At 37.9% G+C, this 11,946-nt stretch overlaps 1 protein-coding gene across 1 annotated transcript; it reads right to left on the reverse strand.

Annotated features, from left to right (window-relative positions):
- Nucleotides 1-1,945: 1,945 nt before the first annotated feature.
- Nucleotides 1,946-11,596, reverse strand: dnaja2a (DnaJ heat shock protein family (Hsp40) member A2a). The gene is made up of 10 exons (XM_044141772.1): nt 11,549-11,596; nt 9,675-9,943; nt 8,557-8,616; nt 6,779-7,008; nt 6,173-6,253; nt 5,951-6,084; nt 5,675-5,871; nt 4,978-5,122; nt 4,326-4,453; nt 1,946-3,075 (listed from the first exon to the last, which is right to left on the reverse strand). Exons 1-10 carry the CDS (start codon nt 11,559-11,561, stop codon nt 2,887-2,889), a joined length of 1,446 nt encoding a protein of 481 aa, XP_043997707.1. The 5' UTR covers nt 11,562-11,596; the 3' UTR covers nt 1,946-2,886.
- Nucleotides 11,597-11,946: the final 350 nt, after the last annotated feature.

The raw sequence follows: 11,946 nt of genomic DNA on the forward strand, positions 1-11,946 counted from the left end.
GGGAAACTGTGCAAAACTAACATAATGTTTACATTCTGGCCCTTGGTTACCAGAAAACGCTGTCATCTCTTAGCGACAGCTTAACATCAAATATTGTTATTGTTCAAAAATCATAAGATTTCCTCTGCTCTTTTGAAATACTACGTATCTTATAAAACTTAAGAATCGTCACTTTGGTGAATTTTACAGAAAAGTTAGGTTTCTTTTTTTAATCATTGATGGTAGATATACTATAAAACTGAAATTGAACATAAAAGTAAAAATCTGATTTAAACTTCGTGACAGTTTATTACCAGAAAAAGAAAAAACGCTCATCTATTAGCAACAAATTAATAAGTAATATTATTGTTTATAAAATATAAGTTCTCTTGAAATACTGCTTACATGCTTAGACAATAAATTTAGAGTTGGTAAACTTTGCAAAACTAACATATCTAATGTTTACATTGTGGTCCTTGGTTACCAGACAACGCTGTCATCTCTTAGCAACAGCTTAACAACAAATATTATTATTGTTCAAAAACACAAGATGTCCTCTGCTCTTTTAAAATACTACTCATTTTATTCTACTTAAGAATTGTCAAGTTGGTGAATTCTGAAGAATTTGAAAAAGTTTTTTTTTTTTGCCATTAATGGTACACAGACATTGAACACAAAAGTAAAAATCTGATTTATACTTCGTGGCAGTTTGTTACCAGAAAAAGAAAAAAACGCTCATCTATTAGTACCAAATTAATAAGTAATAATATAGTTTAGAAAATATAAGTTCTTTTGAAATACTGCTTATATGCTTAGACAACACATTTAGCGTTGGGAAACTGTGCAAAACTAAAATATCTAATGTTTACATTGTGGGCCTTGGTTACCAGACAACGCTGTCATCTCTTAGCGACAGCTTAACAACATACAGATTAAAAAGAAAAAAATTCAAAAAAATTTTTTTTGAAAACCCCCCCAAAAAACTCAAAAAGGGCACCAGGGCATCAAGGATAAAACGGGCAAGGGCTCAAGGCCCCTTCGCCCCCCTCTGCACGTGCTTGGTTACAGTTGTCGAGCAGGGTGCCAAAGTGTGTCAGATGGACACTTTTTCAACTTTTAGGGCAATCTTTTTGTGAACAGATAGTCGTCTTAAAAATAGATTCCCATTCATTAAAGTTCTTGCATTCCTATTAATTTTGGAGGAAATAGAATCACTATTATTGACCTACTTTTTTTTTTTACTCAAAAGAAAATCTTAGAGCAAATACAAGAATATAAACTTATAACATGTAGCTACTGCGCAATGTTGCCTGGCCTTTTAATGACTTACAAAATATAATTTTGTATAAAAATCATACTATTTTAATTTAAATAAAATTGACACTTTTCATCAAGTTTATTATTGAGCAGATGAAATAAAAAAGGCACAAAGGTATGTTTTAAAAATGTCATATATATATATATATATATTAAACTCAGCTCACCTCAGTTAATGTAAAAAACAAAATGACAGGCGCTGCTCCCAGCTGGCTGTATTCATTCGATTTTTTTTGTTATTGGTCATAACGATTTGATTGTGTTGGTCTTGTTCAAAATTATGAAAAATGAAGGGTCCAATGGAAATTTCTCACTAGCCGAGTTCCCACTAGAAAGTTTGTTCTGAAAAAAAAAAAAACGTGATTTTTTTCCACATTTGCTGTGTTCCCGTTAATTTCACACTCAGATTCATCACACAGTGAGCAACATTAACTTATAATTGTGCAAGGAATCTGTGAGCATTCATTTAAATTAATAAATTAAGTGACTCATAGATCTGCTTTAATGTTTCAGGACAATAATGCAGAATTACAATTGACAAGAATTGAGTTTAAACAGTAAAGAATGATTAAAAAATTAATCTTTGACAAGCTGCAAAGAACATCATTTCTTATTTTAAAAAAAAAAACCATAATGAATGGCAGCAAAGTTGGTATTTCAACAGTTTATTCAACAATTTCTTAAGAAGACTGCTGCTTTGTTTTGTTTGGTAAGTGCAAGAACCAAAGCTTTTTACATGCACATGGTCTCAGCACAGAAACAGACGATAGCTCATTTTATTCTTCCCCGTTTCACTGATGATTTTTATTTTTTTATTTTTCTGAAAAAAATCACAGCTCAAACAGTAGCGGCTGATGAAGTTTACCAACAACCACCGCAATGATATACACAACCAAATTCCTCATTGAATTAAAATGTAAAAAGAAAGAAAACATGGAAATCCTACAAACGAAAATAAAAAGGTAAAAATTAGAAACAAAGTCCTACTAATGTCGCCGAGTGGATGAGTCCGTCAATCAACGAGAAATAATCTGTGTCACACTGCTCAGCTGCTTTTTGTCTGTGTGCACATTGGTTAGTTCTTAAATTAATGTAAATACTATGAAACAAAAGAAAAAAAATAAAATATATATATATATATATATATATATGTGCATATATATATATATATGCAAGTCACACACTCTGCAACCGAGAAGCGTTTTGTTTCTTCTTCTCCTTGGATCCTCCCATCAGATGAGAGGATCTGACTGGAACAGAGGAGGAAGAGGGAAGTGGGCGGGGCGTCAAACTTATTTCCACAAATCTTCGTTCATATCTAGGTGCGGTGTAATATTCAGAGTTCCTCAGACAAAGATGGGATGATTTGAGCTCTGGGGTGACCGACGTTAGGGAACAGTTACAAGGTGCAGCCATGTTCTGGATCTGTGTCTGTGGAAACTACCTGGACGTTTCTTGGCTCCTCGTTTGCTCTGCAACTTGCAGAACGAGGGTGTTTGGGGTTTTATGCATATGTATATATATGTAGAGAGAGAATTTTTTAATATATATATATATGTACGTGTGTATGTCTGAGACGCCGGATGGAGATTACTGGTGGGCACATTGCACGCCCTGCCCGTGGTGGCCGCTCTCGTCGTCCGAGCTGTCGTTGTACGCCTCCCTGCGGCCGCCGGACGACGAGCCCTGGCTGGCGTCGTAGTCCTGCAGGTCCACCTCCTCCGTTTCCCCGGCGATGATGGGGGGCTCCGACCGCGACGGCAGCATGTCCTCCAGCTCCTGTGAGGGGGGGAAACCTCAGTATTGAAATCTGGTGTGATTTACACAGCGACGAACCGATCTACTTCTGATACCGATATCTGAGGTGTAGTATCGGCCAATACGGTATAGAAAAACTGTTAATTTATTTTTTGAACAGAGACATAAATGTACCGGATAATAAATTTCATTTGCCAACTCTGTACCAGCTTAGCTCATTTAAATACACCAATAGCTTCACAGGTTTGGTCAAACAAGTAAAAACAACTTTAATTAGTTCAGTCAGTGCAGTTAGGAGTAGAACCGTTGATGTTAAATACATAATAAAGAAACTGAAAACAATAGGTTGACTATTTCGGTCAAAAATGTAAAGATAAAGATAAGTCTTTGAAATGATTCAGAAAGTGAAATTCTAAAAAATAATGTCGAATAAATAAAGCATGACATCGCTCAGAGCACAAAGCATAGAATTAGACTGAATAGATCTGCCCTTATGGATCGAGATAAATCATCACTGATGCACAATCTAGAATTTTGTTTTCAATATCGAGATCAATACAGATACTGATATCGGATCGGTGGCTGTCTAGATTTACAGCTCTGGTCTCTGGATTGTAAAATAAATATTCTTATGTTAACAGGAAGTAGTTTTTATTTCCCAAAGAGCCTCATGAGGAACCGATTGTTGCTGATGTTCCATAAATGTTTTTAAGAAACTTCTTTATGGATGAGTTACAAGAACATCCTGACAACTGAAACTCTGCGTTAACTCTAAATGAATTCAGTGAGATGTTAGGCATTCTTTATTTTCCAAAGCTCTGCTAAATTCTCAGTAAATAAGGAGAGAATAGATGAATAGAGCAGGACTGTTTACCAACTACTACAGTAGCTGGGAGACAGCTTGGTGCTCTACTGCCACCTGGTGGTAGTCCTTTAATAGGACACCTTATGTCTAAAAAGAACAAGACTTATTAAAAGGAAAGTTATAGGAACTATTAAGTGTCATAATTCAGAAATTATTACTCAACAGTTATTTCCAACTCCTTGCCTGCTTATTGTGTTGACAGTAACTATCATTGTGGCTCAAAAAGGTTTGAATAAACTCAACCAGAAATTAACATTTTCTATCAGAACCATTTTTTGGGTAAGTTTTGTTCAGCTGTTGATTCCTGTCGGAGAAATAAAGGAGCTGTAAAAGAAATGTGTCGAGTCTTTTCTGAAAAATAAATCTGACAGCAGAGATGACGTGTTAATAGAGGAACTTGTCCTACCACCAGCTTCTCTGGGCTGATCCAGTTGTTTTCAGGAAACTGGACATCAAACTTGATGAACAAATCTCCTTTCTCAAACGGGTTTCTGTACTGCGGCATGCCCTCGCCCCGCACCACCCTGACCGAGCCTGGAAACAACAAGATTCATATTAATATTAGCCACACCGCCCAGGACATGCCACTAATACGATGAGGTGTTGGGGCAATAGTAGAGAGAAAAACTAAAGCAAGAGGAAACTTCTGCCAAAGAACTCAGAAATTTTAGATTCATCTCAGACATTTTCTAGAAAAAAAGATTATTAATGTCCACGTTTCAAGAGTTTAAAATTTGCCAGAAACTGCCACCCCCCTGAAATCTCAGAAATTTAAAAAAGAAAAGAAATTTTGACTTTTGAAACTCAGTTTTTGTCTAGAAAATTGTTGACTTTTAAAACAGAAATGTTCCAAGTTTTTGGCAGAAATTTACTCTCTTTTTAAATCTATAACGGCCCTAATACACTAATGACAGAATTACTGAAAATGATGACATTTTATTACAAGACGATCCATCTCATGTCTTCATGTCTGCTTTGTTTGAAGCAACATTTAGTCCTCCAACGCAGCATTAAACATGTCAAACAGAACTAGAGAACCAGAGAAGAAGAAATCTGACCTGGTTCAATGACTTTTCCTGCAGGATACTTGACAACAATCTGTCTCCCGTCTAAATGCTTCAGCATGAACTGGAAGCCGCACAGCGCCTCCACCAGGCCGATCTTATGGGTCATAGAGAGGTCGTTTCCCTCTCGTCTAAACGTCTGAAAGAGAGAGAAGACGGAGATGCTGTGAAGCCCACAGAGACCAGTTCTGATCAGGACCGGTTCCATGTAGCAGTGGTAGGAACCGTGTTCAACTTGTGCATTAGAGCCAAACTTCTCATTACTGACAAAATGTGAACAATTATTGGAAGATTTCCACCTGAAAATAAAGTTTACGGATATTATTTGGCGTCTCTTTTGTTTTTAAGGAACTGATGAACCAAAACATTAGCTGCTCGTTGGAATCTACTGATTTTTAGCCTTTTAAAACAAAGGAGGAAATACCATTTCTTTTACATTATAAAGGCTGCAGGAAAGCGAGAGAGTGCAAGACTTGCAGCTTAGCTTTTCAGCTTTCAACATAAAACATTCTGGGTTTAAGATTTTTTGGGAACTTTTTCACAATTCAAGCTAAAGACTTACAACTTCTAAACCAACACACATCCAGAGAAACAGCCAGGTGATCAAGTTTTTAGACAGATGCTTTGAAGTACAACGTAAACAAAAATCTTACAGAATAATAACATTACTTGAAGAAGTGTAGGGTTTTACCTCGTGGTCCTTTTCCTGCAGGACCAGAACTATGTCTCCAGGCTCCACCCCCGGCGCCTGGTCGGCTTCTCCTCCAAAGGTGATCTTCTGCCCGTGCCTCATGCCTTTGTCTACGTGGACCTCCAGGATTTTCACCTCCTTCACCACTTTTTTGCCTTCACATTTTTTACAGCGGTCTTTCTCGTTGATGACTTCACCTGGAGCGGATCAAACACGCGGAACGAACTGTAACAGCAGCTCTGAGACGGTCGCTGGAACGCAGAAACACACACTCACCTTCTCCGTTGCAGTCGGTACACACAGACTGCATCTGTTGGACCATGCCTGGAGCCAGCTGTCTGATCATGATGCGCATGCCCCGCCCCCTGCAGGCCGTGCATTTCTGTACGGCGCCCGTCTTGCCTCCTTGTCTGAATCGATGAAAGAAGAAACACGGCAACACCTCAGCAGACGGGAACAAGAAAACAATAAATAGAGGTGGAATAAAATCCAACTTACCCATTACAGGAACTACACAGTACATTCTTGCTGAGTTGTAGTTTTGTTGTTTTCCCATTGTAAAGGTCATCCAGTGAGACCCTGAAGAAAACATGAGACACTAGCTGAGCTTACAGGACAAATTAGGAATATTTAGTCAATATAGAGAAAGAAAAAAAACAAATAAATTCAGTCACCGTGTTTCCATTAAATAATAAACTAAATTAAAGTCACAACTGAACAAGATTGTTCACTTAAGTCATTAAAAAACACAACATGTCACGGCATCATCCTCCAACTGCTTCCGGTCATCACCAACGGCAACATCTGGTTGTTGATCATGTGACGTGAAAAAAACTCTATCCATTGTAGTTTAAAAAAAACAAAACAAAAAAAAACAAAAACAATTTTGACTTGACTGAAAAAAATATATATAATAATCCACCTTAACTTGGTGGCAAAACTTTGGATCGAAATAAAAAGTTTTTCTTTTTAAACTGCTGTGTTTCCATTAAGCTAATTTATTTTCCAAACATCGAATTGCAAAATTAGATGGTTAATGAAAACACAGCTACTTAGCAACCTGGCTGTAGACTTCACAGGACCACTGAGGGACGTGTAACCTACTTGAGCGGATGGACCATGTCCTCGCCTCTCCTCCGACCGCCGTTTCTGGACCGCCCCGCCTGCCCGCCCATGAAGCCGAACAGTCCACCGCCAAAGATGTGGGAGAAAATGTCGTCCATCCCGGGGCCGCCCCCACCTCCTTCCCGCAACCCCTGCTCTCCATACCGGTCGTACAGCTCCTTCTTCTCAGGGTTAGTGAGCACATCGTAGGCAAAGCTGATTTCCTTAAACTTGACAAAGAGAGGGAGATAAAAATAGGACTTTAGCACAAAACAAGAGGTTTGATGTAATCCAAAGAAAGGGACTGAGGCTGTAACTAAAAACATAACAGGATGGGATCAGCACCTCTACATTCTCTATAACAGAGAAAAGGACCAACAGTGGGAAGCAGAACATTTTTGAATCCAGAAAGCTACCAGGATGAGGTTAATGTTTGGACTACATCATCAAAATTACATTAGTTATTCTAGAACCATCATCTCCGAGCAAATTTTAATATTTTTTTTTTTCTGTCAAATCATCTAAAGGATGATGAGAGCAAACAGACGTTAATATAACTTCCTGTGTTCTGTGCAAGAAAAGCAAACAGAAGCACTGTGGCCATAAATCAGCTCCATCAGATTTATCAAGTCAAACAAACTTTATCATAGCAGCTTAAATCAAAGACTGAAGTTATTTTTGAAGTTTTATTCAGAATTAATCAATAAATCAACACAAACAGATCATCTGCTGCAACCACGTTTCACAGATCTTTCCTGGCTGTTGGCCAGAGTTTCCCTCAGTGTACGTGAAGTCTGGCGGGCCACCAGGGTTTACTTACTCCCCCACCAGGCTAAGCATATTTTGTTTATAAATATTATAGATTTTTTTTACACCAGTGACAAATAGCAAAGACAAGTTAAAGAGTGTGTTTGGTGAAATTGTTGGAAGCAAAATGACAACATAGTGTGGTCAGGATGTGAACATGTAGGGGGAGTGAGGTCAGGAGTCTCTTTATTCTCCTGACCTCCATAACCACTGCCCGTCTTCACCAGTTTACAGGCTAACAACTACAGCAAATAAAGTAACAAGTTGAAGTATTTATATGGTAAAACTTAAGCATTTGTCAGGATTTTATATAATAGACCAACCAAAAAATAGTCAATTAATGTGAAATATTGCGAGTTTGACAGGAAATTTTAAAATTTCCAACAATAACATCTCCAAAAATTAAAGTAGAAATTTTCTGAGCCTGGAAAGAGTTTGGAGCTTTTCACAAGGAGTGAACTGAGCGTGGAGTTGGAGCAGCTAGAGCCATAAAGTTACTTCAGTCACATGGGCTATAAATGTAAAATGTAAATGTGTAAAGCCACTTCTTAACCAGAAAGGACAGAAGTGTCTAATGAGAAACCTCGGCTTCTATTACACCTCAGCATCACACTTAAGTGATGCAATAATTTATGCAAAAGGAGCCTCAACTATGTATTTAGTGCACAGAAATTAATAAACTTTTCAAAAATCTGACATTTCTGTTTGAAATGTCTTTTTTTTTTAATGAGCTCATATAGTGTAATAATTTATATTTGAGGGTTCTGTTGTCTGTAAGCCACAATAATCAAACATGCAAGGAAAAAGAAGACTTAAATTATTTCTTTCCATAAGTAATGACTCTATGCAACAAACAGGTTTCGCTTTCTGAAATGAGAGACAAATAATGTTCACCCTTTGGACCACTGTATTTCTTTATCTGTACATTTTGTCCCCCACAGTAATGGAGGAGGCCATCACCAAATGTTTACCTTGTCACCAGCGTTTGGGTTCTTGTCAGGGTGATATTCTTTTGCCAGTTTCCGGTATGCCTGGAAAAACAGAAGGAGAATTTGCTTGAGTATTTTTTTTTCGTGTTACCTGGACCTTCTCATGAGAGGAACACCTGAGATGAGCTTACTCACTGTTTACGTAATCACACGTGCCTGCGTAAAGTAACCAAAATGTTCCAGCCGGCAAACGGACTCTATAACCTCAGTCACTTGATTTTAAGGACACAACTATCCATTTCTGGAGCAGTTTTAAATACATACAGAAATACCTTCGGAAGTCATGTTTAAGAAGGTAACGGTAAAACTTGGCACTATACAGAGAATCGCTAACTATCAAAAACCGGAAACAAACGACTTCGTCATAGCCATGCTAGTTAGCTTCCCTACAGAAAACGCAAAGCAGCGTGACATGAGAAATGACGCCATCGAATCGGGAATTTGTAAGATATTAAGAAATGTCCCTAAATATTCACTAAAAATCGTACTCAGCGGTGGGTCAGTTCATTAAGAAGCCAGTTATTGGGCTATAAGCTGCTGTTCCTTTAGCTAGAAGAAAAACTAACAGCGAAGCTAATCGGAACTTAACCCCGAGTTTTTTTTTATATTATATACCCAATATCAATTGAATCTAAGTTAGTGCAGTGTTAATTAGTATAACATAAGATGGAATAAAATAATGTGTACATTACAGTCATTTGACAAACGACGCTAAGTAAAACGCCACCAAGATTTAAGCTAAAGCTAACTTGAGGTCAATAGTTACATCAGTACAAGAAACACTAAACTTTACATATTACCGTTTTAGATTTAATGTGTAAAATTTATAAAGAATACAAATAAACCGTCTGGAAGTGGCTACATTGTGACTGAGCTCTCCGCAATGTAACGAATCTGTAATAATTAAAGTTTACAGTGGCATCGTCACGTGAACTTTCAGGCCATTTAAAATGCTAACACCTTTAGCATGCTAGGCTACCTCACAGCCAGCATTAGCTTAGCAGATCATTTCCTGGTTCGAGAAACGTGACGTTTTTTCTAGAATTCTCAGCTCTAACTGTTTCTTTTCAGATTATTGTAATTTTGTTCTACTAACTTACCTTCTTGAGCTCATTTTCAGTTGCGGACGGAGACACTCCAAGAATGTCGTAGAGTCTTGTGTCGGCAACATTGGCCATGGTGTTGCTGGGGATGTTGCTTCTACAAGGAGGAGGATGGACAAAGAGAAGGAGCCGGTGGAAAATGTATTGCTCGTCGTCTTCCTCAGTTTCCGGAATGTTAGAGTCCCTTCGTACGCACTGTCGCCCCGTCCTGGTCAGTATGCAGCTTAACAGCAGAATATTTGAGCCACGTGTTGGAAGTAAAATTTCTGGAAACCACGCAAAAAAAGAAAAAAAGTAGACAAATGAATTTTTCTTTTTAGTGTATAAGCAACCCATTAAATTAATTTGACACTCTTTTTCTAAAACTAAGGCATAAAGTTATTTATCTAAATGCTGTATTTTTTTGTTTGCTTTTGTTTTCAGAATCAGCTTTATTCACTAAGCTTATGCACACAGACAAGAAATTTGACTTTTCAGTGTTAAAAGTCTCCAAAAAAGGTGCGTGGAGAAAAATCCTGTTCATCCTGACTAATAAACAAAGAGTATGTTGAAGAAAATCTTCAGGATTCTTAATTTTATCAGCCAGTAGAATTACTTCAAAATAATATATATTGGCTCATACAGATAGGGCTGTCAACGGAAAAATAACTATGCTTGTGCAAATCCACAACTAAGGGTAATTTGCAGATTTAAATTAGTCCATCATTCATGAAAGTGTAGTACGCAGGTAGAACCAACACATCTGAGATTCAAATTCAGGAATGGTGCTATACACCAAATAAAAATTTAATAAACTTGGCTAATGCTCCCCTCAGTAAAAATCTGTGGCTGACCTGTAACCCTGGGGGATTTTTTTTTTTTACATCACCAAATCATTTCTCTGGACTTTCAATTTAAAATTGAAACATGAAAAATGTCTAAATAAAACATGTACACATGTTTTTTAAAGAAATTCTTCCTTGTTTTTTTGTTGTTGTTGTTGTTTTTTTTTTAATAGATGGACATTTCAGCAAGTTTGAATGCTCTGTGAAGCTATACACAAATTACAGAAACTGGACTTCATCTCAGATTCCACAGGCTTGCTTCCTCATTGTTAAAATTAATGACTGCATAAATTAGAAAGAGACTGAACAAATATGGCCTGGAAGAGCTACTAGCAGAAAAACTCAATGTTTGAAACATGCCAAAAATCAGCATGTGTTTTACCAGCCCCCTCGCACTACACCTACTGATCCCCAGGAGCCAAGACCTGGTGAGTGATGAGCCCCCAACAAAACCTGACTCCAAGAAAGTGCACTGGTCAACTATCATTAGGATCAATGGGTTGCTCTTAGGCAGAGTAGATTAAGAATTGATGTCTTGTTCACTAGTAATTGTAGAACTGAGCAAAAGGGTGGACAGACAGACTGGGGCTTCATTTGCAGTAGTGCAGGTGCTGTTCTGGTCTATCATGATGCAGACAGAGCTGAACCAAAGAGCGATGCTCTTCATTTATCAGTCCGACTACAATCCAGCCCACACTAAGGGTTATGAGATATGGATCATCACCAAAGAACACAATCCTACATGGCACATCGGATCTTTCCTGTAGGGTCACTGGAGTTTGTGGCAGGGTGAGGAGATTTGTCTACCGGCTGCTGCTCCTTCACCTTGAAAAAAAAAGTCAGACTCCCATGGGTGCTGCCCTTGGAATGGTGTTCCAATCCAAACACATCCCCCTGCGACCAGGCACTAGAGTGGACCCAGAATTTGCCAAGGAACTAAACATCTTTTCTGGATTGGTACTGGGAAAAGTGATGTGTCTCCCTCCTAGATCCTTTACCTGTGGATGGTTGAATTAAAACAATAAAGCATACCAGACACGTACTTACCAACAAAGAACATGGCAGTTTACTTCACCCATTTTGCTAAAGAACGTGAGTTTTGACAAGATGAAGCAAACCTCCTATATTGAATAGGTTTTATAAGTGCAAGCCCATGGGTTTCCTAAAGATAGGGTTTCTCTAATCAAGTTCTGTCCAATCTTTTAGTGGAGATACTGTTTTAGAAAACTACTTCTTGTCCAGGAGTTTAAGCTTTTGTAAGCTTTTATCCAGAGATGAGCAGTAGTCTGCCTCCTGGTGGTGCTGTCGTACCATCACAGTCTGGATTTGATGCAATGAGGGGTATTTTTTTTATTATTATTATTTTTTGCCTCTGGTCGAGAAATCCTTTGAGGATGTAAAAAAAAAAAAAAAATACACACAAGAATGGCATCTTGAATACATTT

The sequence above is a fragment of the Gambusia affinis genome, linkage group LG02 (assembly GCF_019740435.1).
Source record: "Gambusia affinis linkage group LG02, SWU_Gaff_1.0, whole genome shotgun sequence".
Lineage (NCBI taxonomy): Eukaryota > Metazoa > Chordata > Actinopteri > Cyprinodontiformes > Poeciliidae > Gambusia > Gambusia affinis.